The sequence below is a fragment of the Danaus plexippus genome, chromosome Z, assembly GCF_018135715.1.
Source record: "Danaus plexippus chromosome Z, MEX_DaPlex, whole genome shotgun sequence".
Lineage (NCBI taxonomy): Eukaryota > Metazoa > Arthropoda > Insecta > Lepidoptera > Nymphalidae > Danaus > Danaus plexippus.
Genome location: NC_083559.1, coordinates 10,418,972 through 10,444,337, shown reverse-complemented (window position 1 = coordinate 10,444,337; position 25,366 = coordinate 10,418,972). Strand labels below are relative to the sequence as shown.

At 32.4% G+C, this 25,366-nt stretch overlaps 1 protein-coding gene across 3 annotated transcripts; it reads left to right on the top strand.

Annotated features, from left to right (window-relative positions):
• The first annotated feature begins 4,237 nt into the window (after nucleotides 1–4,237).
• On the top strand, nucleotides 4,238–24,912 carry LOC116777414 (uncharacterized). 3 transcript variants are annotated; one of them, XM_032670945.2, is made up of 2 exons: nucleotides 4,238–4,399; nucleotides 23,088–24,912. In XM_032670945.2, exon 2 carries the CDS (start codon nucleotides 23,091–23,093, stop codon nucleotides 24,762–24,764), a length of 1,674 nt encoding a protein of 557 aa, XP_032526836.1. In that variant the 5' UTR covers nucleotides 4,238–4,399; nucleotides 23,088–23,090; the 3' UTR covers nucleotides 24,765–24,912. The 3 variants fall into 3 exon arrangements, with proteins under 3 accessions (XP_032526836.1, XP_032526835.1, XP_032526837.1); XM_032670944.2 differs by lacking the exon at nucleotides 4,238–4,399 and adding an exon at nucleotides 8,048–8,189; XM_032670946.2 differs by lacking the exon at nucleotides 4,238–4,399 and adding an exon at nucleotides 22,969–22,986.
• The last annotated feature ends 454 nt before the right edge of the window (nucleotides 24,913–25,366 follow it).

The window sequence follows — 25,366 nt, the reverse complement described above, 5'->3', positions numbered from 1 at the left end:
TTTTTATAACAAACATTGGAGGAAGCTACTTTTTCCTGAGAGTTGTCAATTATTTCAAATGGGTGAGTAAATAAAGGCATCGTGGGATTTTATTAATATGCTTGGTATTTAATTTTTGTCATATATTGTTCAAGGTATTTTTTTAAGTATCAGTGGTAAAAAAAATATTAGGTCCGTATTGCGATGGTACCATGGATATTTACAGACGAACTGCAGGATTGAATTGTAATAGTTTATGACAGAAATCATATGAGAAATAATAATTTGATTTAGAGAACTTAAGAAAGTATGTTTACCAAGAAATATTAAATATTTCTGAGTGGAGATATGCCTGGTATAAACATCACGCACTTCCACTAGATACATGATAGACTTATCTCAGTGTTACTTTTAATGGCATTATACTCGTAAGTGTTATACGTCATTTTGTATAAGATCAATCTAAGCTGTATAACATAAAATACCTACGATTAGAAGACTAGCGAATTTAATTATTATTGAAGTAATAATCCTGCAATAAACAAAAAATGATTTTTTTCTGTATCTTCTCAGAAAAACATTCATTCCGAATCGGTGGTTTTTAACATTTAATATTTTTAATGTTGTTTTTTTTTTGCGGCGTCAACAGAAACAACGTCCGTAAAAAATATAGGCACTTAAAATCCATGTTTAGGAATTTATTTGAAAATACGCACGTGGCGATCGCTCGTAGCTGTAGGTACATGTTTGCATTGTATATTTCACATATTTAAAAAAGATTATCGCCCGATAACAGGTAGAAGACATGCGTTATATTTAGGTCAGTCGAGTTAATTTTAGATTTTACAAGAGAATCTTCCGAATTAATCGTTGCTTTTTGTTGAACATGTAAACAAGATAATGATTTAACATAATCAGGGATTGGTGCTGGAGTAGATATCGTGAACCAGAAACGTCTGACTGAGCTTAATCGCGGCTTCTGTAATTTTTGTAAATATTTGAGATATTCAATGAAATAACTTTTTTAAATATATTTTACGATTTTTTGTATTTCAATACCAAAGTATTTTTAAATTTTTGAATATGATATAAAATTATCGGGAGAAACGCTTTTTCATACATTTATGAACAAAATATATATATATAATAGTTGCAATAATGCTGTTATTATTATTATTACTGGCAATATTGCTGTCATGGAAGTACTCCGTTTGTTTGAAGTTACATGATTATAATGTGTTTAATATAAAACATAATAAACTGCAGCCAGCGGTTAAAATCAGAACATCCAAATCGTTTAGATAATAAACACCAATGAACCGGAAGTTCATCTTAAAAGATAACCTAGATTATGTTAGTTTTAATCTCCTTATACCTCAATAATATTTTAAGTATATTTTTATTCACTGCACGTTTATTAAAGACTCGATTTGTTTTTAATAAAAATAGCGTGATTTATTAATCTAAACCATTAAACAAACTTTATCATTTAAAGATATTTTCAGTGACTATATTACTACCAGAATTATAATAAAAATGAGCTAATTCTACAGAAGGCATGGGTTCACATAGAAAAAACTTTTATTTGGTGTATCGGTCACCTATCGGCGTAGATGAAGTTATCGTCAAAATTTACATATATCTATATGAACAAACAGACGATATAAGTATCGGACAAAGCGATTTAGCGGTGGAATACTAAATGTAAAGTCTTAGTATACTTAGACCGATACTATGTACGTGCTAAGTGGTAACTGTAAAGTGTTGCCAGATGCCGCTATTAGCTGTTTTCTTGGAAGTGGGACGTGTCTCCCCTCTCCGACTTCTCCAACTAAGACCAGCGACCCGCTGTTCCGGAACATCAGTACATGCTACAATAAATACTGAAATAAGAGACCATTTATCGAGATATTAACCACGTTCCACGAAAACCGTCAAACTGAAGGTCATTACATTTGTGGTTAGTTGGAATTTTTATAACTAATTTGGGGAGAGCGTCAAGTCGTAATGATTAGTACTTTTGGCTACAATTTATCTTTAAATGTATGGTTTTTAGTTTTATGTCATACTAATTTTTAAGTTCTTATGTCTGCTTCATTTTGAGGCCATTAAATTATTCAAATATAATATTGACTTTTTGCATTACCTATGTTTTTGTGAGAACACAAAATCTTAAGCTTAGGATTTATGTCATAGTTATAAAATTGACGCCATCTTGGTGGTTGTTGTGGTTCGCGTGAACCGGTTGTTTGCAACTCGCTACAAGAATAAAATACACACTTTGTTGGCGCTATTTTAACGTGATGCTTCTTATAAATATACACCGTCTAACTTTGAAGCGACTTTATATTCTTCCAATTTTTATATTTAATATAATGTTTTGGTTTGAAAATAGAATCTTGTTGTGACGACGTCTTCTCGAAAGTTCTCGAAGTTCCTTACCCTAAAATAAATTTTATATGTATATAAATACGGCATCTTCTAGTCGTCCTCACTCTACGTAAAGTGTACTTTCTATTTACATTGCTATTTATATTTCCCATCCGCCATCCGGCATGTGACCGGCCCTTCGGTTTTGTTATACATATCATTAAATTAAAACATAATATAGCACATAGAAATGTTATATCTTCTTGTGAGAAAAAAAGCTCTAAGTTAGTATTACAAAGACAATAGTCAAGAAACCAAAACCATTCGTGTTATGAAATGAAGAAACAGCCAATGGGTAGATCCTATATCGGATTTGTTCGCTTATATTTGTTTTTATATCGTCATAAGTGCATATATTACTTAATGTTATAAGATAATTAAATGAAAATAATATAACGTCCCTTGGAAACTAAACTTCCTATACAAGTTTCAGGCTAAAAGCATAAACAAATAAACCTTACTTTGGACGATAAAAAAAATATAGATAATAATCATATTTGCAGCAGGTAGAAACGCCATACAAATCCATTTCAACTGGCACGGTAGACGGCCGTCTATTATAAATGCGTCTATAAAAATAAACGCTTTATTTGACTGAACCATTTCAAACTTTTAACCTATTTTGAGGTCACCGTTGCGTTGGTTTAACGATTAAACATTATATTTTTAGACATACTTTCGAATTGATACACGTGCATCAAAACATCGCTATTTATACATTTTTGTTTTTATTTTATTTTTTATATATTTTATTATAATATGCATATTAAATTTATGAATTATATAATGTAATCCTTTCTATTTGTGATCATCCCCGAAATAGCGTTGGTCTTTTTTGATTCAACGTGTTTTGTTTTGTTTATTTCCTTTCATACCTATTTTATTATTTCCATGTCATTTAAGAAGTACGGGAAAGTAAAATGAAGTTAAAAATTTCAATTCACAATTGCAATTTCATGTATAGTTTCGACGGATATTGAATTCTTAAGGACTCGAAAATAAAACCGGTTAAGATGCATCCGCTTTATGAGGGCTTAAAAATCCTGAACCGAATTTAAAGAAGGTTTTTCCGAAACACGTTCTGGTAAGGTCTTGGATTTTATTTTTTAATTTATATTTCTACTTCATTGTCAATTTTCTAATACTCTCGATTCTCATTTAACTTATGTGGTGTAGAAAATATGTGTGATATTCATTTCTTTATAAGGATAAATAAAAATAAACAGTCTTTTAATATGTTCAGCAGTCTGCGGAGTTTATAAAAAAAACATTGAATACAGAAATCAACCCGTCGGCCGCAACTTGCAGCGAATGTTTTGAGTGGCGTGTTACATGAAACGGACAAACTTTAAATTTTAATTTTGATAATACATATTTCTCAGTCATTAAACAAGCAATTATTATATAAAATATTAAAGTAAAACTACCTTGTAATGTTCTTTAACGTTCAAATTCTAAGCCACTCAATGACGAATCCGTTTCACGTATTATATAATATTTTAATTATCTACAACTGAATGGACAAATAAACTTTCATTTTTTAAACGTTGGCATTAACGAGTTTGTCAAATCAATATAACAATAAATCCTGTAGACGACGGTCAAATTGAAATCGAATGAGGTTTTATACCTGAGCCTAAATGTTTGTATGAAAAATTGTGGTAGGTTGCTTGTATAGAGATGCGCAAGCGTTGATCCCTATCCCTCTGCAGTCGGGTTTCCTGGATAGAAGGCGGCGGTTCGGGGGGCGCGGGCGGAGAGTGGTGCGGGTTGCGGGGGCCGGGGGGCGGTCAAGGCCGCAGCGCACGCGGCTATGGCGGCGAAGCGTTCAGTTCAGTTTGCCCCCAACCATCGATCCTGCCAGACGTGGCAAAGTGACAGTGTGAGTGCTTTCTTGCTTACTAAACAGTTAGCCGTAGGTCGACGACCGCGCGAGCATGAACGCGCGCCCGCCGATTGCCCTTGCACAGATTTGACCGAAACCCACTAGGTGAGTTGCCAGATCCTCGATATGACTCTTGTCACATACAATGAACAGTATCCTGTATTCCTATTCATTCACTTTTTTGGGGCGATCCAATAGATCGTCATGTTTATTGTTGACGGTCTTGGAAAGCTCAAGGTGATGCAATCTTATTCAGTCTATTTTCTTGTCACTTAGTAAATATATCAGCTTAGCGCATTTTGTATATATTTTTAGTTATTATAAAATAATAAAAACAATCTCAATATTAACTAAAACTATGAATCAACTCTTGTACAACCCAAATTGAAAGCTTTAGTGGATTAATTTTTTTTTTGGTTTTTGTATTGGACTTGCTCACTTAACAATGACAGAGTATGCTGGTATCATAAGTGGTGATGTAAGAGATGGTATAATGAAAGCGGTGGGCGAAGGCTTAAGATGAGAGGCTGTGGCATTGTGAGATGAGCGACGGTTCATTGTTCATTTTCACAGAAACATAGCGGACGGACTTAAAACACTAAGGCAAGAAATAAATACAAGTGGAATTATTTAATATACTTCAAACATAAACCGCAAAAAATAAATGAACTTCAGATGACCGAATTTATAAATAGAGAATGGTACCAAAACGTTTTAAATTGAATTGAATTGATAAATTGCTTCTTACAAGTAGTTACATGAAACGAAATCACACAGGCCACTAATAAACAAAACGATGCTGGCATTGTTCACGATTATGGACATGGAGAAGCATAATTTTACATATTCTTAAAAACTTAATATCATCCAAACCGCGAAAATTGGCGAATCAAATCATAACAGTAGTTTCTGTTTTCGTATGCGATCAGACTGTTGATTGAATTGTCCGTCACCATCAGTTATGAAATAATAAAGCCCGGTGCGAAACGCCTATCAAGAGAATTATCTCTCGTCGTGCGATTACAACGCGACTGTCGCAGTTGTTAGGTCGACAACAATCTCCACTACACCACGCACCGTGTATCGTCGTCCTCACACAGTCACGAGACAATTCCTCCAGAGAAAACACTCGAACGGTTAACATTTTACGAACACACGATTATACAAAAAGGAATCATTTCTTATTCATCGTCATGATCCATTAGAACTGTTTCGTTGATGGATTTAGAAGTACCCACATCGTGTATCGTGAACTAGCTATCATAGCGTGTGGCATAATTATATCATTTGCATATAAATGGTGAGGTATATAGGCGGGTATCCGTATGTTTCGGTATCGAGTGACGCGCGACGCTCCACCTACCCTCCGCCTAATAATGATGCAGTTGTATGCCTACTCAGCTCTATGGTAACACATGTTGCTGTAAAGAAATATTAATACAAAAACATTTATCGTTGCTTTGTTGAATTTTTTTAAAACGTAATTTATTTATCATGATGTGGTAATGACAATAGAATACACTAAAATAATAAACCAGCGATATTCCGTGCTCTCGACTGCCAATAAAACTGTAATGAGTATGAAATCAGTATTTACTACGTTCTGTAATACGAGAGTGGAACAAATATGTATTATATTGTTCGGTTCTGCGGACCGAATGTCGTTAAAAATAATAATTATTAATGGCGCAAAACCGTGACAATAGGTATTTTAAAATGCGTTTTACTCGTATAAATTTTTTTATCTAAAGAAATAAACAACATGAATATTTACGACGCATAATAATAGGACACGTATAGCCGAATTATTATAAAAAAAAGCAAAAAATATTTTATTAACCGGTTTATTCATAATTAAAATATGACCTTATACATTTTAACGTAGTAACAATTCGTTATAATTAATAGGTTAATTATTATTTTTTTATGAATATATTACTATATTTTTATTATTTAAAGATTTGTTCTAGAAACATTGGATATATTGTATTATTATATATAGGATCGTAACAAGTTTTTCTACATGAATATTTGATTCTTCTGGATGAACAACATTAATTTAGCTCTATTTAATTGTATGTTTTGACATGGATCAGATACAATTTTAACCTGTTCTATATACTCAAGTGAACAGTTAAAAGTTAAGTCGATTTCTTATTTTTATATTTAGTGTGATATATAACAATGACCAGCAATTACTAGTCTTGTTTGTTCATCTCTTGGGATTATGACGACGTCCGCCTATGTGTCGTCTTTGGATATAAACGTGGCATTTATTTTGTAATAAAAATATATCAAGAATTTGAAACAATAGATATCTAGGACGATTATAACGCACTAAATCTCTTGTATATATTTAAACCAAGTAGTTTTTTTTTTTATATTCTTCAATAGGTAGCTGCCGGCGTGTTCGATGTTTTATCCCTTCACGTTCAGACCTTCATAGATCGTCAGCGATTGTAGTATCACCGGTCTACCAGCAGTAGGGTTAAGAACTGCAGAACATCTTAAGTAGCATTTTAAATAAATATGTTCTTATACTTTATTTTATATTACAATATTGACTCAACGCAAAGCCGATTAATTTTACTTATACTTAAGTTGGTAACGAAAACCATAATTTATTAGTTGTTTTGAATCAAAACAAAAATATTTTCATTGTACACAAAAAAAAAAATGTATTAAAAATAATTCTGTATTGAAGAATACCGTTATTTAATATATTTTTTTCTATCAAGTGACAGCCCTAGTTTGCTCTACATCCAGCATCGAGTTTTAGTTATTAATTACAAGTAACAGTGCACTGGTGAGTCACAATTGGGAACAACATATTAAATGACACAGAATTGGTTGTAAAATAAGCGTTTGTTCGATCACTTTTAATATTGCCAAAATCTTTTCGATGGTAGAAAAAAATTACTATTGTAATACGCCTCATGAATTAAATGAGACGAGAGATGTTTAATGTTTTGAATCAGACCTCATCTAAGCTTTCTTAACGGCTGTAGTTACCCAGCTATGCAGCTAATACAATACATTGTCTTTATAATACACTTTCACGCTTTATTCATCTCGAAGACGAGCGGTTCTTGGCAACTGTTTCACATTCGACAACTTTGTTAGCTAAATTGAGATGATTGATTTATAAACCTTATAAAACATCTCAAATAAACAAGTCGGTTAAATTTATTTCTCTTACACCACTGAATTAAAAACATTTAAAACATTTTCATGAAAGTGATTTTTAAGGCCTGTATTAGAAATAGAGGTATTAAAAGTTTGGCGTTTATGTCTGAGTGTTTGTTTATCTATCTGTGACTAGCTGCGATGGTTCTTAGGTAGGTATGTCTGGTTAATCCCTAGCCTTAAAAGAGTATCACCTATTGTTCATAATGATGTAAGGCATTTTTAACTTATAAATTCTCTATTAGGTCCGTTAAGCGTTTCTGTATATTATTTAAATGACAAACATAAGCGTTCCATATAATAGAATTGAACTCAATATTAACTCGTAATTGCCGTTCGATCAATTTATCGTTGTCAGTTTAATAAAAAATATTCACTTATTCCATAAAGAATTTGAACTTCTAATAATGAATATGAATTATAATAAAAATGATCACTTTTAAGAATTTATTTTTAAGAATACGATTTCCAAAAAAATTAAAATGAAAATTTTTAATTTAAGGTTTTTATAGAAATTTATTTGCATACAACGTTAATTATAGATAGTGTGAGATCGCGATCAGTTTAATTAGCAAACCGAATTAGATTTGATAAGGACTGATAGCGTTGAAGTAGTTCAGTCGGCAGGAGACGCAGCCGGCAGCGGCACGCGGCATATTGCAAGTTGCAACTAGTCATACGAGAAGTGATGCCGAAACACGTACAAACTGTAAGTTAATCTTATTAATTATAATATATATAATAATATAAATAAAATTTAATATAGGTCCTCATTTTTATTTGGAACATTTGAGAATATTTTTTTTTAAGCAACTAAACATTTTGTTTTTAGATTTGAAACTAATTCAACGTTAAAAAACTAGCATCACGATTTTATGGCACTTTCGAAAATATAAATATGTAAATAAATTAAATGAAACAACGCAACGTTTGGAATTAAAAAAAAACTATTTTCACCGATGGTATATATTCTATAAAGTTACTAGCTCATGGAAATAACATACTTATTAAACAATACACTATAAAATTAATCATATTAAAAGTACCGAGACTGAAACGGTATTTAACTTATTCAAGCGTTTTCTTTTATAATATATATATAAATATACTATAAGTTCGCATTCCGATTTTTAATGCCTTAACATCAGTATGGGAGGATAACAATAAGTTTTAAAGTACTAATAGCATTATCTATTGTTGACGTTTCAATATACCACTGCAGCCTTTTATTTCAGACGAGTCTCGTTGAATATTAACGTCTTATTTTCTCTTCCTGAACAGTAGCTAAATGACCAACTGAACACATCTCGGGTTGTAATTAAACATAATTAGCGACCACTCATTAAGTAAATGATGGTTTTAATATGGATGCTTCATGTAACCCAAATATGATGTGTTATTTCTTAAGAAGAGCGTGAAGCATCGGAACAAACGTTGGTATGGAAACTTTAGTACAGTTTATATCTTGCTGCAAGATGTTTTGATTTAATTTCAAATTATAAAATTGTTTAACATTCAAGGGGGCAATAATGTGATGAAACTGCTATTTGAATACAGCCTTGACGATATTTGGTATAGGCATATCAGGACATATTTTAATAATTAAATAAATTAGCAATAACGCTAACTTTCTGATATACTTTCACGTGAAGATTTTTGTAATAGCTTCTACCTTATTAATTTTCTTAAATATGCAGATAATATTTTAAAAGTCATTAAAATTCCGTTTGTAGGGTATTCAGTAGTTTCATATTGCTATTATAAAAATTTTACTAAAATGTTCATTTGTAGGAAATACAAAAAATTCTTTAAGTGACCTTGTTGTGCAACGGTATTACGGATTCATCGAAGTATTAAAGGTTAAAAATAAAATATTATAATGAAACATTTGTACGAAGTTAATAATAAATGTAAAAAAATAATAATAATTGGTTGTCATTGAAAAGGTTGCTCAAGTTTGATGAATGCCTTAGTGATAGATTGGTTTTTGATGACGTCTGTACCTATTATGTACAATAGTTGTATAATAGTCGATTTTATTCCCTTACGAAATTATTAACGTTGAACACTTCGACGTAATACGTAAACCGTTGAATGAGTTGTATGTTGTAAATTAACAAATATTATGTATGTACATTTAGAACATTTAAATAATTCCTTGAAGCCGATACGGATCAGAACAAAAGTCGCACCTTTTCAAATGGAGCTAAATGTGTTTTAGCATCGTGTTATCACGTATGTTTATAATATCATTGGTATCGCTCGGATATCGCCTGAGATCTGTTTACATTAACAGTAATAGAATATAGTTGTACAAAATTACATATTATACAGATCAAACAATTGTTATCATAATGCTTATCAGATTTCCATGTTTTGACATTATAATATAAGTCATAAATAATTGGTTCAATATTAATTTATCTGACAACAAAAGTTCGGTTCTCGTGAAACATTAATATAAATTTCCATTGTAATCTTCGATGTTTTAGTTGTTATTTAAAGATATTCTCCATAAAAAATGTTCTATTCAACGAACTCATGACAATAAGATACCTAGCATCAGTTAGACAGCTAATAATTTATGCAAGAATAATAAAATATTCAGCATTTTAACCATTCCTTTTCGCTTCATCGAGCAATCAAACGGGAAAGAGAACTTGAGGAGAGTGTATCAGAAATTGTAAATAACGATAATATTTTTTTATTCTTAGGTTTAATCTAAATTGAAGAACTGAGTTAAAACAATAATTTTAGCGAACAGTCGCTGCAGCTGCGACCGCGGACCGTCCGCCATGTTGAGACTAATGCGATCTTTGTAGTCATAACACGCGCTAATTATAATTACCGGTTAGAATTACTCTGTATTAGCTAGTGTTCAAGGTGATGGCTACAGTTTAATTATGTATTATATAAAATTATATATATATATATTGAATAATATGATAGTGAACATGTTTGTTACTCCTTAATATAGTACAGTAAAAAGAGATAGGATATGTTTTATCATATAGATGCAATTACTAACATCCAAGGCCGTGTGAAAATACTAGTATATAATAAGTACATTAGAGCAAGTGCTTTAATAGGTATTAAGCATACTCAAGTACTTCGAGTACGACGTTGTGACGCGTCACGTCCGGAGTCGCTTTACATTCGTAATTGTGGAACTGCTGTTCTGTGTTACAACGAACAACCAATAATTATAATATTTTGCATGAAACAGGCGTGTGTTATATAAACGGAAATTATTGCTATAATTGAAGAGGAATTTAAAAAAAATGATTCAATTATAATCACATTGTAGTGTACAATTAAATTATTATGATAAATAGTAAATTTTTATTTTTACATTGTTTAGTATTATATCTAAAATTTTTCAAAATTTTAATGATTGATCCATTTTCCACTGTTTCATATCACGTGGATGGTGTTTCTATTATAATTTTTTTGTATATCATCAAAGTCTGCGCCGCATGTTAAATAAATGTTAATTAACAATTAGATGTATCAAAATACAATCAACGAGGAAGTCTTGTTGGCCTTAAAATTATTGTCAATGTCTATTAATGACCGTGGCCGGCGGCCACTTAAATGTCAACCGGTGACTTATTGAACCGATATATAATAGAGGATCAACATCTTGACAAACTCGTCTCTATTATAGCTAATTGGTATAACTTATTCGTATTTAACCTTTAAATATTTATTTTATATGACATTCACTTCGGGTAATAAAAATATCTCGAGCCTTCATATAACGTTGATTGATCTATTGACATTTGACTTGGTCATTTCTGAATTTTTAATGAAGGAATAATAACAGGTCCAGTTCACATTTCTTTATTTTAATAACAAAACTCCACAATTAATGTAATCGCCCGTTTGGTTTGTATTTTAATTTAATTTCAATAATTGGCTTTGATCAAAAAAAAATGGTATCTTGGAATTCTGTCACGATTTAAACGAAATTGGTGGATTCTTGAGCGAACATTCCAGATTTTTTTTCTGTAGTTTAGTTGCGTGTGCATGCAGGTGAGCGTGAGTGTTTGTGTGAGCGTGAACGGTCATGTGTGCGTATACGGAAATGCGGTAGACAGGGGTCCAGTCAAATATTTTAATTCGTGAAGTGACTTCTGTTTAACATGGTCATAATACGGTTTAAATTCGCACTCAGATCTTGAGACACTTCTTGAGTCATATCGTCCTTCCAAGACGTTATCGTAATATCTCGAATACGCTCGTTTCACTGAAAGCTCCAATCTGTAGCACTTATCTTATTATATCATTGCTTCGCAATAGTCTCGCAACACAAGCTACCTTTCACGAACTTCATACCCCAATTATGAATGTAGGTACTGCACTATTATACGTTAGAATAATATATAGTAAGGTTAACTATAGCCTTACTGGCATAGTGAACCCTTATATTTCATTACTAGAGTAAGACCAAAGTATTTTTGTTTTGATATGAATATCATGAATGTACGAAAAACGTTGATACCATTGGTGTTAAGTAAACGATTAAAAGTCGTATTACGCTACAGATCTGGATATGAAACTAGTCCGTAATGTTTGATGACGAAAAAGATCTATTTAGAACATTTTGTAGAGAAACAATTTAAAAATAAAAATATCTTCAATTTGATAATATCACCTTCACGACTAAATCAGAAGTGAAAGGAGGAATAGAAATTGTATATTCACATTAAGGATGCTTTATGTTTAATAAATTAAATGTTATATTAATAATCAGATTTTTTAATACAAATGAATAGATCTTCCATCAAATAAATATCGATTTCATCCTGTAAAGATTAATTCAACATTTTTTGACAAATTGAGTGACAAACAAAATATTAGTGAAACGAATTTCGAATTATTTTTTTTATGAAATATACAATAAATATAGAAATTTTACTCAACCTATATAAAAAGATATTTAAGTTTTTTGTATTACATTGATTTTTAATTAGAATTTTTGCACAAAACCGAATACTAAGATCCTCAATACGACAAATGAATGCTCTAATTACCTTTTCATTTATGAGTGATTCTTATTCAGTCTAATTATATGTAAAAGAAAATTTTAAAGATCGATGAATTTTGGTTAATGATAGCTATAATGTTTTTGAGATATCGAATGTTTGCAACTGCTTATGATTTACAAAGAGGATAGGACAGTTTATATTTATTTGAGCAAAAAAAATACGAGGAAATATTTTATGACGTCATCCGAATAAGAAGACAGCTCAATCTAGCTATTACAATAAACTTAAAGAAATGTATTCAAATATTAAAAACTAATCTTATAACTCTACTAATCTTCCTAATTATACTTATTATTAATTTAAAAATTTTGTTCGTAATTGACACTCCATCATGACTAACTACTGGATTTATGTGTGTAGATTATTTCGCTGAGAATTAAGATATTACGTTGGAATCACACATACATTATACAATATTGTCAGTTCGGATGCAAAACTGAGAATAAAGACATTTGTTAAACCTACGTTGAACGTGACTGAAACGAGATATACTTTGAAGAGTAACAAAGATGAAAGAAGTACCTCTTGTTTGTCACACTGCATACGGAGCGATTACAGTTTTTCATAAATTTTCTTGTTAGTTATTGAATGAGAAACGGGAAACCCTTCATATATAATGACTATGCAATTTTGCGGTAAACATAGTATGCACTTATCATAAAATTACTTATACAAAATGGCCCCCGACGGAACTGACATTCTTTATAAGACGTTATGTCACATAAAATTTTAGTCATAGTTTTTCTTTTCAAGCTTATGAAGTACGGTAAATGCCACCAGAATAACGATGTACCAATTTCTTCAGCTTTTGAATTTCCTCAGATGTCTCTAAGTTAAAACTTTTTTTTTTGACTGCAAGCGATTTTATGTTAGCAAATGATTTATATTCCATGCGAATTTTTATTTATACCTATGTGCTTGTATGTATCTCGGCGATATTTCTATTTATATATATTATATATTTTCTATATGTTGTTATTAATTGAGTTATGCTAAGCGGTTCAACATATTCTTGTTAGTGAATAGAATTGTGTAATAAGTATCTCGATTAGTTTCAAGAGATTTTGGTTAACAGTATACTCGTTTTGCTTCATTTATACTTGTGTGACCTTCTTTGACTCTGTTTTTACAATGGTATTATAAATTAAAGGCCATTTACACGTAATGACGTGTCCCGAATTGTGTTTCACTCAGTAAAGTGGATTGCATGTAACTTGATTTTATTTTAATTGTTGAACATACTATTTGCAAGCGAAATGAGTTAGAGCAAGTACCGTTGCAGCGCGATGTGGGCCTAACTGTAACATTTCATTTTGAATGTTATTCTTATAAACGACTTTAATAAAACAACCATAAGGTGCCTATTTATACTTATAGGATATTTTATACATTTATGTATTATGTGAAAAATAGTTTATTAAAATATGAATGTTGTTTCTTGCTAAACAAATAGTAATATGTTTTTTATTACTTGTGATGCAGAAGAAAGATTTTCTTAAGACAGGTCTTAAGATAAAACATTTTTTTTAATGTATAATCAAACAAATTAATTATTGGATAGTAGTTTTGATGTAAGTAATGTTAGAATTACAATTTGACTTGTTTCTATCGTTTAAACCGAAACGTTTTAGAGAAACTCAAAACGATAACTTTTTTTGCAGACGATACACATATTCTACAGTTTTTTGTATCGGCTATATAACGTTTTAGTTTTATATAATATGGATGACTGGTGTAGAGTAATAAATGTTCGAACAAAACTATGTATACTGCAATAAAAATAAATTGTGAAAAATTATTTGATTTTTCAAGGAACATTATGAAATTTAAACAAACTTTATAATTATGGAGTGAGTCAGCGTTGAGTCACGATATAATAAGAGTCACAAGTGCTTGACAATAAGGTCATATACGAGTATTATGAGCTTATTGTGGAGTTGTGTAACTTAAAAGCTAAATCTCATAGCTTTCAACTTATATAAGTCACAGCTGCGAAGCCCTAAGCTCTGTGAAAGTTCACAGCTCGTTTGTTTGAAGTATATATGTGTGTATGATAGTGTTTTTGTTAGTGTGTGTGTGCGCTATTGTGATTTTGAGTGTGTTTGTAATGTGGTTTGACGTGATGTAGTGCTGAAACAAAATTCATATAATTTCAAATATGTATATCACAAAAATAAATTATTTTGAGAAAGGCGATGAGTGAAGTTTTAAAAACATTATATGAGACAGATATCCGAGTTACAATCGGTGTCACTAAGAAGGTTGTGTCATTGTCTTAGCGGTGGTGAAGCGGAAGTAACTAGTTTTTCTCACGATTCGCTCACGATTCATTACGTTGAAATGAAATGTTAAAATAATATGTAATTATAGCGTTGCATTCGTTGTGATAATATATACAGGAGACGAAGTTTCGTAAATATAAGTCATGAATCAATTTAAGTCTCATTGACCGACTTTGAAGATCATATGAATTTGTATGTGTTAAATAAAAACAACTAAACCAATATATTATTTAAATATCTTGACGAAATTTCCATATTAATTCATAAATATTTAATATTAATAATAATGTGAAGGATATCTTCAGTTATGCTAAAGACGATTCATTTTTCGTTTATACTAATTAATTCATACTAAATTAAATAAATTACGTTTCAGCAAATATAAAAAGTATTAATAATCATTCTTATATTCATATAATATATATTTTTTTAATCTTTTATACTGTAAAATATATATATCAAGGAGATTCATTAAGCGTAATTTATGTTTAGAATTCTGTTAAAAATAATGTTTAAGGATTACAACAAATATTATTCAATTGAAGATACGTCCTTCAACTCTAGACTTTGATTTTCATACAAAAACACAGCGGCGGCTTCTTTAAAACGTGATATGAATATATTTGTAGATACAAACGAGACATTGAAAAATATGGCAAGTTGAATTGATATGAATATTTGAAAGTATACTGTTTCTTGGTGCTAATGAATTGCAATATAGGCGATAATTTAACGATTCATAATCGTAAGTCAACGAGCCAGTGACCCACTTGGCTCTGGCACAGGCTGACCGTTGCTGGCACGGGCCTTCTGTTACGAAATCTGTTACCTCGACAACTGCAACACATTCAACAACATTATACATTTTTTGCAGTATGCTCATATTTCAATGACGCGTCTCTTTAACAGTCTGTGCAATGTTATTGTATTGTTACAGTACTATTTATTATATATATTATGTTTAAGCTGGTTAGGAATAACTCCAAATGTCATATAAGATGAATGTTTATCATGTTTACAAATTGGTTCCGAAATTGGCTGTCATGAATGGTCACAGTGTTGCGGACATCGCAGAAATTACACTTTACTGGCGCGTTTTAGATCATATCTCGGGTAAAATTATCAAATCTATCTCGGATCTTCACTAGCTTTGCTTATATAAAGTAAACAACAAACAAGGTCATTATCCCGTTTAAATACATGTATTAATACTATATACAAGTACTTTTTATATGCACAGACTAATAGTCAAATAAATAAAAAATAAAAATTCAATTACTTGCAGTATTCACAGAAGTCTTTTCAGTGATTGAGCCCCGATTCCTTTTACATATATGTATATATAAAAGTAACAATTGATCATTTAAAATAAATAAAAAACATTCTTACTTCAATACGGGATCATTAAATAAATCATATTTAAAGAAGTTTTTAAGATAACTATCAATAATTCCCTTTTAATGTTGAATACATTCAGTAATGGCGTTCGTAAAATAAGGATCATAGAATGGAAATATGAGTTCTTCCAATACGAAAGAACTCATATTTCCTTTAATATAAAACCAGAAAAGGTATGAATCACTTCTTGACGGGGCTATCTATAAAAAGTAATAATTAAATCCCCTGCAGCAAATTGCGGCCCGCAGCTATTGACCTTGATACAATTGAATACATTTAGTTTATAGTTATCTAAAGTGACCCTTCGAGCTTAAAGTTCGACTTTCACAAGTCCTGTTAACAATGTAAAGATATTGTCGTAACAGTCAACTGTGAGATGATGAACCGTAGTGTTAGAATGAGAGTGGCCGCTCGTTTTTCTTTTGTGTTTTTTTAAAGAGTACAGTTCAAAGAGACAGCCATCGACCTCGATTCGCTTGTAATGCAGTCGTAATATTTATGTAAGTAGCGTGTACATGTAACGTATCTTTGATGACCACGACCGGCTATAGATTTTCCTAGCATCTGTTTATATCGACCATCTAATAACGATAGTTATGAGGTTGAAAACAAAACATCGTATAAAAACATGCTATTTATATATGTATGACAAACGATACTATGAATGTTTAATAAGACGAGTAATAAACCTTTTAAACGTTAACTGTTTTTCATTTATAAATTTTCTTATTCTATAGTATTTATGTAGGCTTTTGAATGAAGGATGGGAAACTTCATATGGAGTGTGATGTTACAAATTTAAACAGATCAGATCAAAATCAGATATCAATTACGATTTATTAACACTTGTCGAAAATAATGTTCATTAGAAAAGAAAAATATGTTCGTACTGTCCAAATAAAGACCGACTTACTTTAGGTAACTCAATTTCAGATCTATCGTTTTCACCTATTATGGAGTTCAAAGAAATTAAAGAATTATTTCTATGCATTGTGAAATAAATTTCAAAACTTTTTTATAATGTAGCTATTTCTCTCCTTTAATACGTCCCCATAACTAAAGAGATCTCGGCAGCATGGGTAATAAGACAATGTCCCCTAACCAGTTCTTATAGTAAACATTGATTAGCTTGCCATTTGCGATGCAATTGGAGGGAGTAGGTCAAAAGTATTGTATAGCTTTGTATTGATATTACTAAAAATACATTATAATTAATATAATACATGATATTTTTTGCGGTCTTTAAGTTTGTTCCAAAAGTAAAATAAAATTAGTAATAATACGACAGCCTACTGTAACAAACTATTCCGTAGCGTATTGTTTAAATATCGTTGAAGAACAACTCTCTTGACTATCGCGGTCATCCCGTAACCTGGTTAAGGGCCTAACAACCAGACGGACGGGCTTTGTTTCCGACCCATAATCCACTGTGAAACGTATGGTAGTCATATTTCTGTTAGCAAACGAATCTTTAGACGCGTTTTGAGAACAAAGCACTTGATTTTTAGTGGCGACAAATGCCTAGGTTTAATTTCTTTATTGATATTATAGTTTAGTTTTTAGTAGACGTAGTTTCTCTAAGGCAACTTATACCGTAATTTCTCCATCGTCATCGATCTCTCGCTAATGGCACGTCTTTTTCTAACTGTGTCGTTGGCCGGCCACGGGCACTCGGAACACGCTTCTTCAAACTTATAGAAAGCCTTGCTGCCTTAACTCTTATTATATAGCTTTAACTGTTCTAACATTTCTAAAGACACAGATTTTGTAAATCAATCTGTATTTTAAAAAACAAACATTTAGCGTCTCTGTTATATTTGGATAATATTTTAAGCGAGCAAAATTTTTACCATATTAAAATTTATGTTACCCAAATACATAAATTATTTTCAATATCAAAATCCGTGACGTTAGTTTTAAACAATAAAATCCGGTGGCAGTCGCTTTGAACAAGAGATAACCTTACAATAAAAAAATAATTTGCGTTAAGGCACTATTTATAAAGACTTTAAAACATTAAAAGACCTTTTCATTCCTTGAAGTGATAAAACTGTTACTTAGCCATTAATTAACTTTCAACATAAATAATTAGTCGTAAAAGTCGGATTATAACGTTTTCCATATTGTAGTCATCTAGTTCAATAGCTCGTGGAGCGTGCAGTCTTCACTGTGCAGCATCGTTTCGAGATGCTATTGTTTGCAAATTATCACTGCCGCTAAATTCACTGATAATGATCTCGAAGAGTGATTGAAGAATAGTTTATTGTAAGAGCTCCGGCAGTCTGCTCTATCCTTTTCTAAACCTATTATACCTCTGGACCATCGCCAAGACGTTTGAAGCTTGGGACGCAGAACAGTATGCTGTGATCTCTAACCCCGGACAATAATACTAACTCCTCACATACCCCAGACGCACATACTAGGTCTTATTTTACTTTGTTTGTTCGATCCACGGAATCAAAACGATTCTTTGCTAAAATCATTTTGCTTTAAAGCTCTTTTTATATCATCATTGTATTCATATGATGCTGTCATCCATATATCATTATAAAAATAATAATACTTTTTAATTATTAAGTTCCTACGTATAGTGTTTCATTTACAAGAGCAATGAGTGTCGGAAGACGCTGCTATACAATAAAACTGCTCGATTGTCTCACTTGCTAACCACCAACCTGGAATATCCAGTCTGACGTGTTTGTACACAAAGGAGTGGGAGTTAGGGAACGGAGGGAGGGAGGGAGGGAGTTAGCACAGCACAAATAACAAACATTACTCACCATCTATTTTGTTAAAAGTTCTTATATAAAACCTTTCTTTCAATATTGATCTAAGAGATCTCACTCCTACATAAGGTATAGGTTATCATTTATTAAATGGAATGCGTAAATGTATAACTAGGAATTTGAAATTTAATATGAAATTTATAAGTTTATAATCATGCGTAGCTGTTTGAATAAATTTTATTAAATTGTCACGACAGTCCGACAGTTACTTTCCCATCAGTTTAGTGAATGTCTTGTAAAATAATACTTCATAATCAAGCGCACGTCGGTAAGCAAATAATATAATAGCGTGTAAAAGTGAAAACTTCGTAAATCACTACGTCATAACACTGCTTTAACTACTGTTCGTATGTCCATAGATTTAGCCGATAAGACGTCACACATCTGTACGTCATCGTAACATGTGGCACCTTCAAAGGGTTTAACTTTGTTTTAAATCACACTGTTGTTTATTAAATCGACTGTTTCAATGAGTTACAAATTTTTATTCTAACCTAATCGGAATGTATTGTTCTTGGAAATATGTATAACTATCCTGTAGCTAATGTGCTGAAGGCTAGTGTTTATAAGGCTCATTGATGAGTCGAATGCGAAATGCAGACATGCCGTCAGCCCCCGCCAGGACGTTGACCCTCCTTCCTGTACACCGCTATAATTTACTCAGTTTTATGGTCATTCTGTTAACTTGTTTAGCTGATATATTTACTTATAAAATAAAATATACAACGTATTCATCAATTTTTTTCATAAATTTGTTGTTTCCTGCCAATTATACGGTCATTTACGTTAGTTTTTAGAATTGATACTTAGTTTTCTTGCATGTGAATTATACATGAATACATTCATGGCATAAAAAAGGATGTACCCTGGTATGATATCACCGCTGCTCCATCCTGCTGCGAGTAGTGACGTCACAACTTGATCTTCTGTAGTGAACATCACGACATATGTGATCATCGCTAATTACATTCTTTGAAAATCTCTTTGAATTCTGCTTTTAGAACCTTGATATTCGAAAGGTCATGTTTTTTCGGAGCCTTGGTCGGTTTTATCAAAATTATATTCCTTAAAGTTTTAAATACCAACATTTGTGTTTTCAATACTGATGGAAACCTATTGTGTTTCAACAAAAAACGCGGCAAACTACAGAAATAAATGAATAAATATACCTATTACCTATGGTTATTAAAAACATCTTAAACACATTTTTTTTGTATTTTGTACATTGTTTAAAATACATATTTACAAATTTTTTGTACACTATGCCAATAAAATATAAATAGTTTATAATGTCAGTACATAAAATTATTCGCTCGCTCTAAACATAACGATTAAAAATTTCCCCTGTCCCCTCACATACAGTCGTACGTTTGAGATTTGAAGTCGTTATGGCATAAATTCATCTGCTTATACACAACAGTTATTTAAAGCAGCCGTAACCGGTCAAATGCGGACCTTACTACGATTCATGCTGAGGAAATATAACTCATTCTTTTTGACATCAATGCCTTTTAAACACCGTTAGTGTCCGTTGAAAGATGTTTGTTATAAGAAAATTATTACTCGCTTAGAGTCACAGAAAACCTATTACATATAAACAGTACGGTCTAAATATTTCTTTAGTATAAAGTGTATGTGTTATTTTTCCTCTGAGTGGATGATTGTTTAGTTATGTACGGTGCTGGTGAGTTCTCTCATAAGTTGTGTTAAATGTGATCTTTGTAAAGTATTAAGTATCGGATGCTTAAAAGCGTTAGATTTTCCTTTACAAATACTTTTGCCACTCCTTGCCTGACGACCGTGACCGTTCCAAGCGAGCTATTCAATAAAGGTCATCTCTCATCTTTTAGTCGTAGTCAACTATCCCTAGTAGTAACTTCTTTTCTATTAGTAAGAATTAACAATATTTCAGAACATTAATTAGCAATTTATAAAACTGACTAATATAAATAAACTATTTTCCTCTCCTTTGCGTATTAGATGAAAACATATATAGTTTTCCTCATAAATGAACAAAATAACATTTTTTTCCAAGAAAACAAATTTTTTTCATTACGTTAAACCGAATAAAACACTCGTCAGCTTTATAATATTAGTTAAGATTGAAAGAATTTGATCACTTTTTAACTCTGAATGGCAAAATAACATCTGATTTCAAGGTAAAGACGAATAAAAAAGAAAAAATATCTTTTTTTTATTTATTACTTTAAACTTTAAAATAAGGTGATTATTTTTTAATTTATTGAAATAAAACTGGAGTTTTAATCTTTTAATAAACAAAATTCCTGTTATAAATTAAATAGCACTATAGCGAGTCCGAGAAATGGCTTAGTCAATCGTAAATTCCAACATTTACGAATGCGTATATAGATATTATTTCCTGTGTAAATTACGCTTAAAGCATTGTATATATGTGTGTCTCTAAAACAAATATGTTTTGATATATAAGAAATCTGAGATACTGGATTGACTATAAAGATTTTTCATCTGTTATATGTATATTATCCTTAATGAATACCCAAATGTATCTTTTTTTGTATCAAAGCGAGACGAATATAAGGTTATTATTAATATTCATGTTAAGGCTATACAGCACTGTGATGATATCGTGTGACCGTCGCATAGACAATAGTGGAGATTGTAGAAAGATTGTTGTCACAAACACGTCTTAAAATGTCGAGATAAAATTTGAATGAATGACTACGCCGTTTAGATTATTCTAACATATTGTAATCAAAATAATTCTCTTAAATCAATGGTCATACTTATAATTTAATTTATAGCATTGTAAAAGTCTCAGTGTTTCTTATTAGAAAGTGTACCAGGTTCTGGTCCCCGGCTGACAGGCGAGGTCATCAACTAACCTCCATATTAATTAACCTTATCTAACATATTCTTTACATAAATATAATTTGATTACTTCTTTCTTCAAGTTTCTTTGGGCTAAGTTACATCGTTTATTTATTTTTTTTTTTGTTTTTGTTTTCTTCTAAATTATAATTCTAATTATGTATAAAACAATAATAAGGAAGACACATTCATAATTTAAAATACCCACGAACGCTATCCTATTTCTATGGTTAAGAATTCATATTGAATAAGTTTAGATAGCGTTGCAACTTGTAAGTATAAAAGCCATTCAAAGTTTCTGAACGGTTTATAATAAAAAACGTGGTTGCGAGTCAACTCATCAACAGTAATACTCACCACGGAAAACTTTTCCTTAAATGATTAACAATTTAAATGAATAGTATTTAGTTATGAAGTAACGGTGACTGCATAGTCCTTATAGGTGAGAAGTATTAAGCCAGGCCCGGAGCCGGCGTCTCGGTCGTGACCGCTGACCATTCCACTACCAAGCTCGTGGAATTTTAATTTATATACATACCGAATACTTATAACATATTTGGAAAATGAACGCCGTGTCTTGTTTTTTAATATAAAATCATGTTATTATGCCCAAAAGTATTAAATATGAGAGGGAAACAATGTAGGATTTGCATAATGAAACACCTCAATAATTGGATTCTTATTAATTAGTATTTGTTTATTTATATTTATATATATTAATAATTTGTTCTTGTGTACACCGAACTTTAAACAATATAATCATAAAGTAAAATGAATATTTTTAATTATTTTCTCAATATTTTTATATGTAATTTTTACAAAGTATGTATTCAAAAATACGAATAAAATAATATAGCATAATCTGTAAATTGTCAGATGTCACATTGATATTAAAGTTCAACTGCCTAGAATGTGATCTTGTTTTGTAAAACTTGGGAAATGTCTTATTTTTTATAGTTTATTTAGAAAAGTTTTACTTCTGACAAAATTTTCTGTACCATGAAAAACAAACTTCTATTAGACTCTTTGTATTCATTACTTCTGTAACCTGTTTGCTATGCTACTAGAATGTCCCGGTATCGCTTGCAGACTTCAAGTTTTCATGCGAAGCTAGGCAGCTGTTGGATTGTATCAAACATGTAAATACTTAATAATATATTGTAATACGTAATATGCCAAGTAGTTATAAGGAAATGAATTTGTGAATATTTTATAAAAATATGTTGTATGTGATTTTCAGGCCATGCGGGGGTGGTGCGCGCGGTGGAGCGGATCAGGGCGCGCGAGGCTGCGTTGGCTGGCGGCACTCGTATGCTGGGGCGCGCTGGCAGCACTTGCATTGCCGCGTCTGCATCCCGCACCCCCACGTGCTCGACCTGTACCCCCTGCCCCACCTGGGCGTCTCCTGCTTCAGTCTGAATCGGGGTCCACGGCGGCGCCGCCCTCCACGCCAGCGCCGGTACTGCGCCCCGCCACCGACACACGCGTACTTTCCGAAGACGAACTGCGAGCCGATGCTGAGCGACGTCTCCCGTCTCTCCCACTCGCCTACTGGCATCGGCATAGAAATGATAAAAACAAATTTTACAAGAAAAAAGACTGCGCCCCGTTTCCCTCAATATATGATCTTGAGTTTCACAATACCTATTGGCAAACCCTGCGTGTAAAAACTGATGTTTTCCATTTCTATGGAGCTTACATGGATGCTCGGAACACATCACGCATAGGCCCCGCGGTCCGGGTTTTGGCAGTTCATGATCGCATCAAGCCAACGCTGGCGACGCACTGTCAGCTATGGTTCGAAGAAAGAGATGCACCCGTGGTTGTACGTAACCTGGAGTATAAATACGTGTGGAATAGTAAGTGGGGAAATTATAGAGACGGAGTCCTTCAGCCGTATTTAATGGCCTGTGTATTACCGGCTGACGTGCGACACCTCGTGCCTGCTTCTGTATCCATTGTGGCTGACCCTTGTGATCGGGCAACAAACAACTTGCGAGTACACAACGATCGTCCACAACCACCGGCTATACAAAAAGAATTTGCCGTTTGTGTTAAGGGACTAGATTTTCTACACGAAGATCTTTCGGTGCGTCTTGTCGAGTGGATAGAAATAATACGTTTGTTAGGAGCAGACAAAATATTCTTTTATGAACTACAGGTACATCCAAATATAACAAAGGTTTTAAATTATTATAATGCACTTGGAGTGACGGAAGTGACGCCTATTACTCTTCCTGGTGGTCAACCGAATCTGCCGGGGTTGCAACATATGTATTTGAAAAAGAAAACGACGCACAAACGACAAATGGAGCTGATACCATATAATGATTGCTTATATCGCCACATGTACCAATATCGGTGGCTGGCACTGCTCGATATCGACGAAGTTATAGTGCCCTTGGAAGATAGGGACTGGAGTTCGCTGATGAAGCGGATTTTGCCATTGTCAAAGCCGGTTCCGGGCAAACCACCGCGATCTTCGTATCATGCTTCTAATTTGTACTATCTGGATTCGCTGCGACATGAACATGGCTGGGAAGAGGGTGTGCCACGATATCTGCACATGCTGCAGCACGTCTATCGTACCCGCAATTTCACTAAGCCAGGTCAGTACGTAAAAGCGTTCCATGAGACTGAACGCGTACTGGCTTTGCACAATCACTTTCCTCTGGCATGTCTCGGCGGCGTATGCTCCTCGTACGCAATAGAGACGCAACACGCACGGCTCCAGCACTATCGCGCAGACTGCGTTACCGCACTCAGCAAATCCTGTGCAGAGTTACGCGCTCAGCCCGTACGAGATACGGCATTGTGGCGCTGGCGGACGCCTTTAATAGCGCGTGCGGATGCAGCATTAACAGCGCTAGGTTTTCTACCTAACACGCAACCTACTCCCTCCACCCCTCACCGGTGACCCCCGTCCGTGCTTCGCCGCCAAGCCGCGCGCCGCCTTATACGCTTAGTCCTCTATAACTATTAAATGCTAGTATTAAACGTATTTTTATAGATGGTGTGTATTTTATTTATGACTTTTTTTTTTGTAAATAAAATAATAAAACTTTCGTGTCTTTTATATTCAGATATAAACTCATCTAATAAAATATATTTTATTATAGATGTACGAAAGTTTACTATAATAAAATCGGAAAATGTTTTTTAAATCGATTTTCATTACATAATAATTACATACCTCATAATATATCCAGAGGTAGGAAGTTTGGCTGACCTAAATCGATATTTGAAAGACTGTGAAATAATTAATCTTATGGGCGTCGCGCTAATACTAGTCACACCATGACATATATCGACTGTTGCATGATTTAACTGTTCGCGTCTGTTTGTTCTTAATGTACACGATATAATATGCAGTGATCGTCGATATCACGAACAATGAAAAATGTTATTACCAGACATTTCTCCAACGAGAAGCTGGCAGGAGCATTATGGAATACATATATGATAAAAATAAAAAATATATCATAAAATCGAGAAGAAAGACAGATTCCATCAACAAAA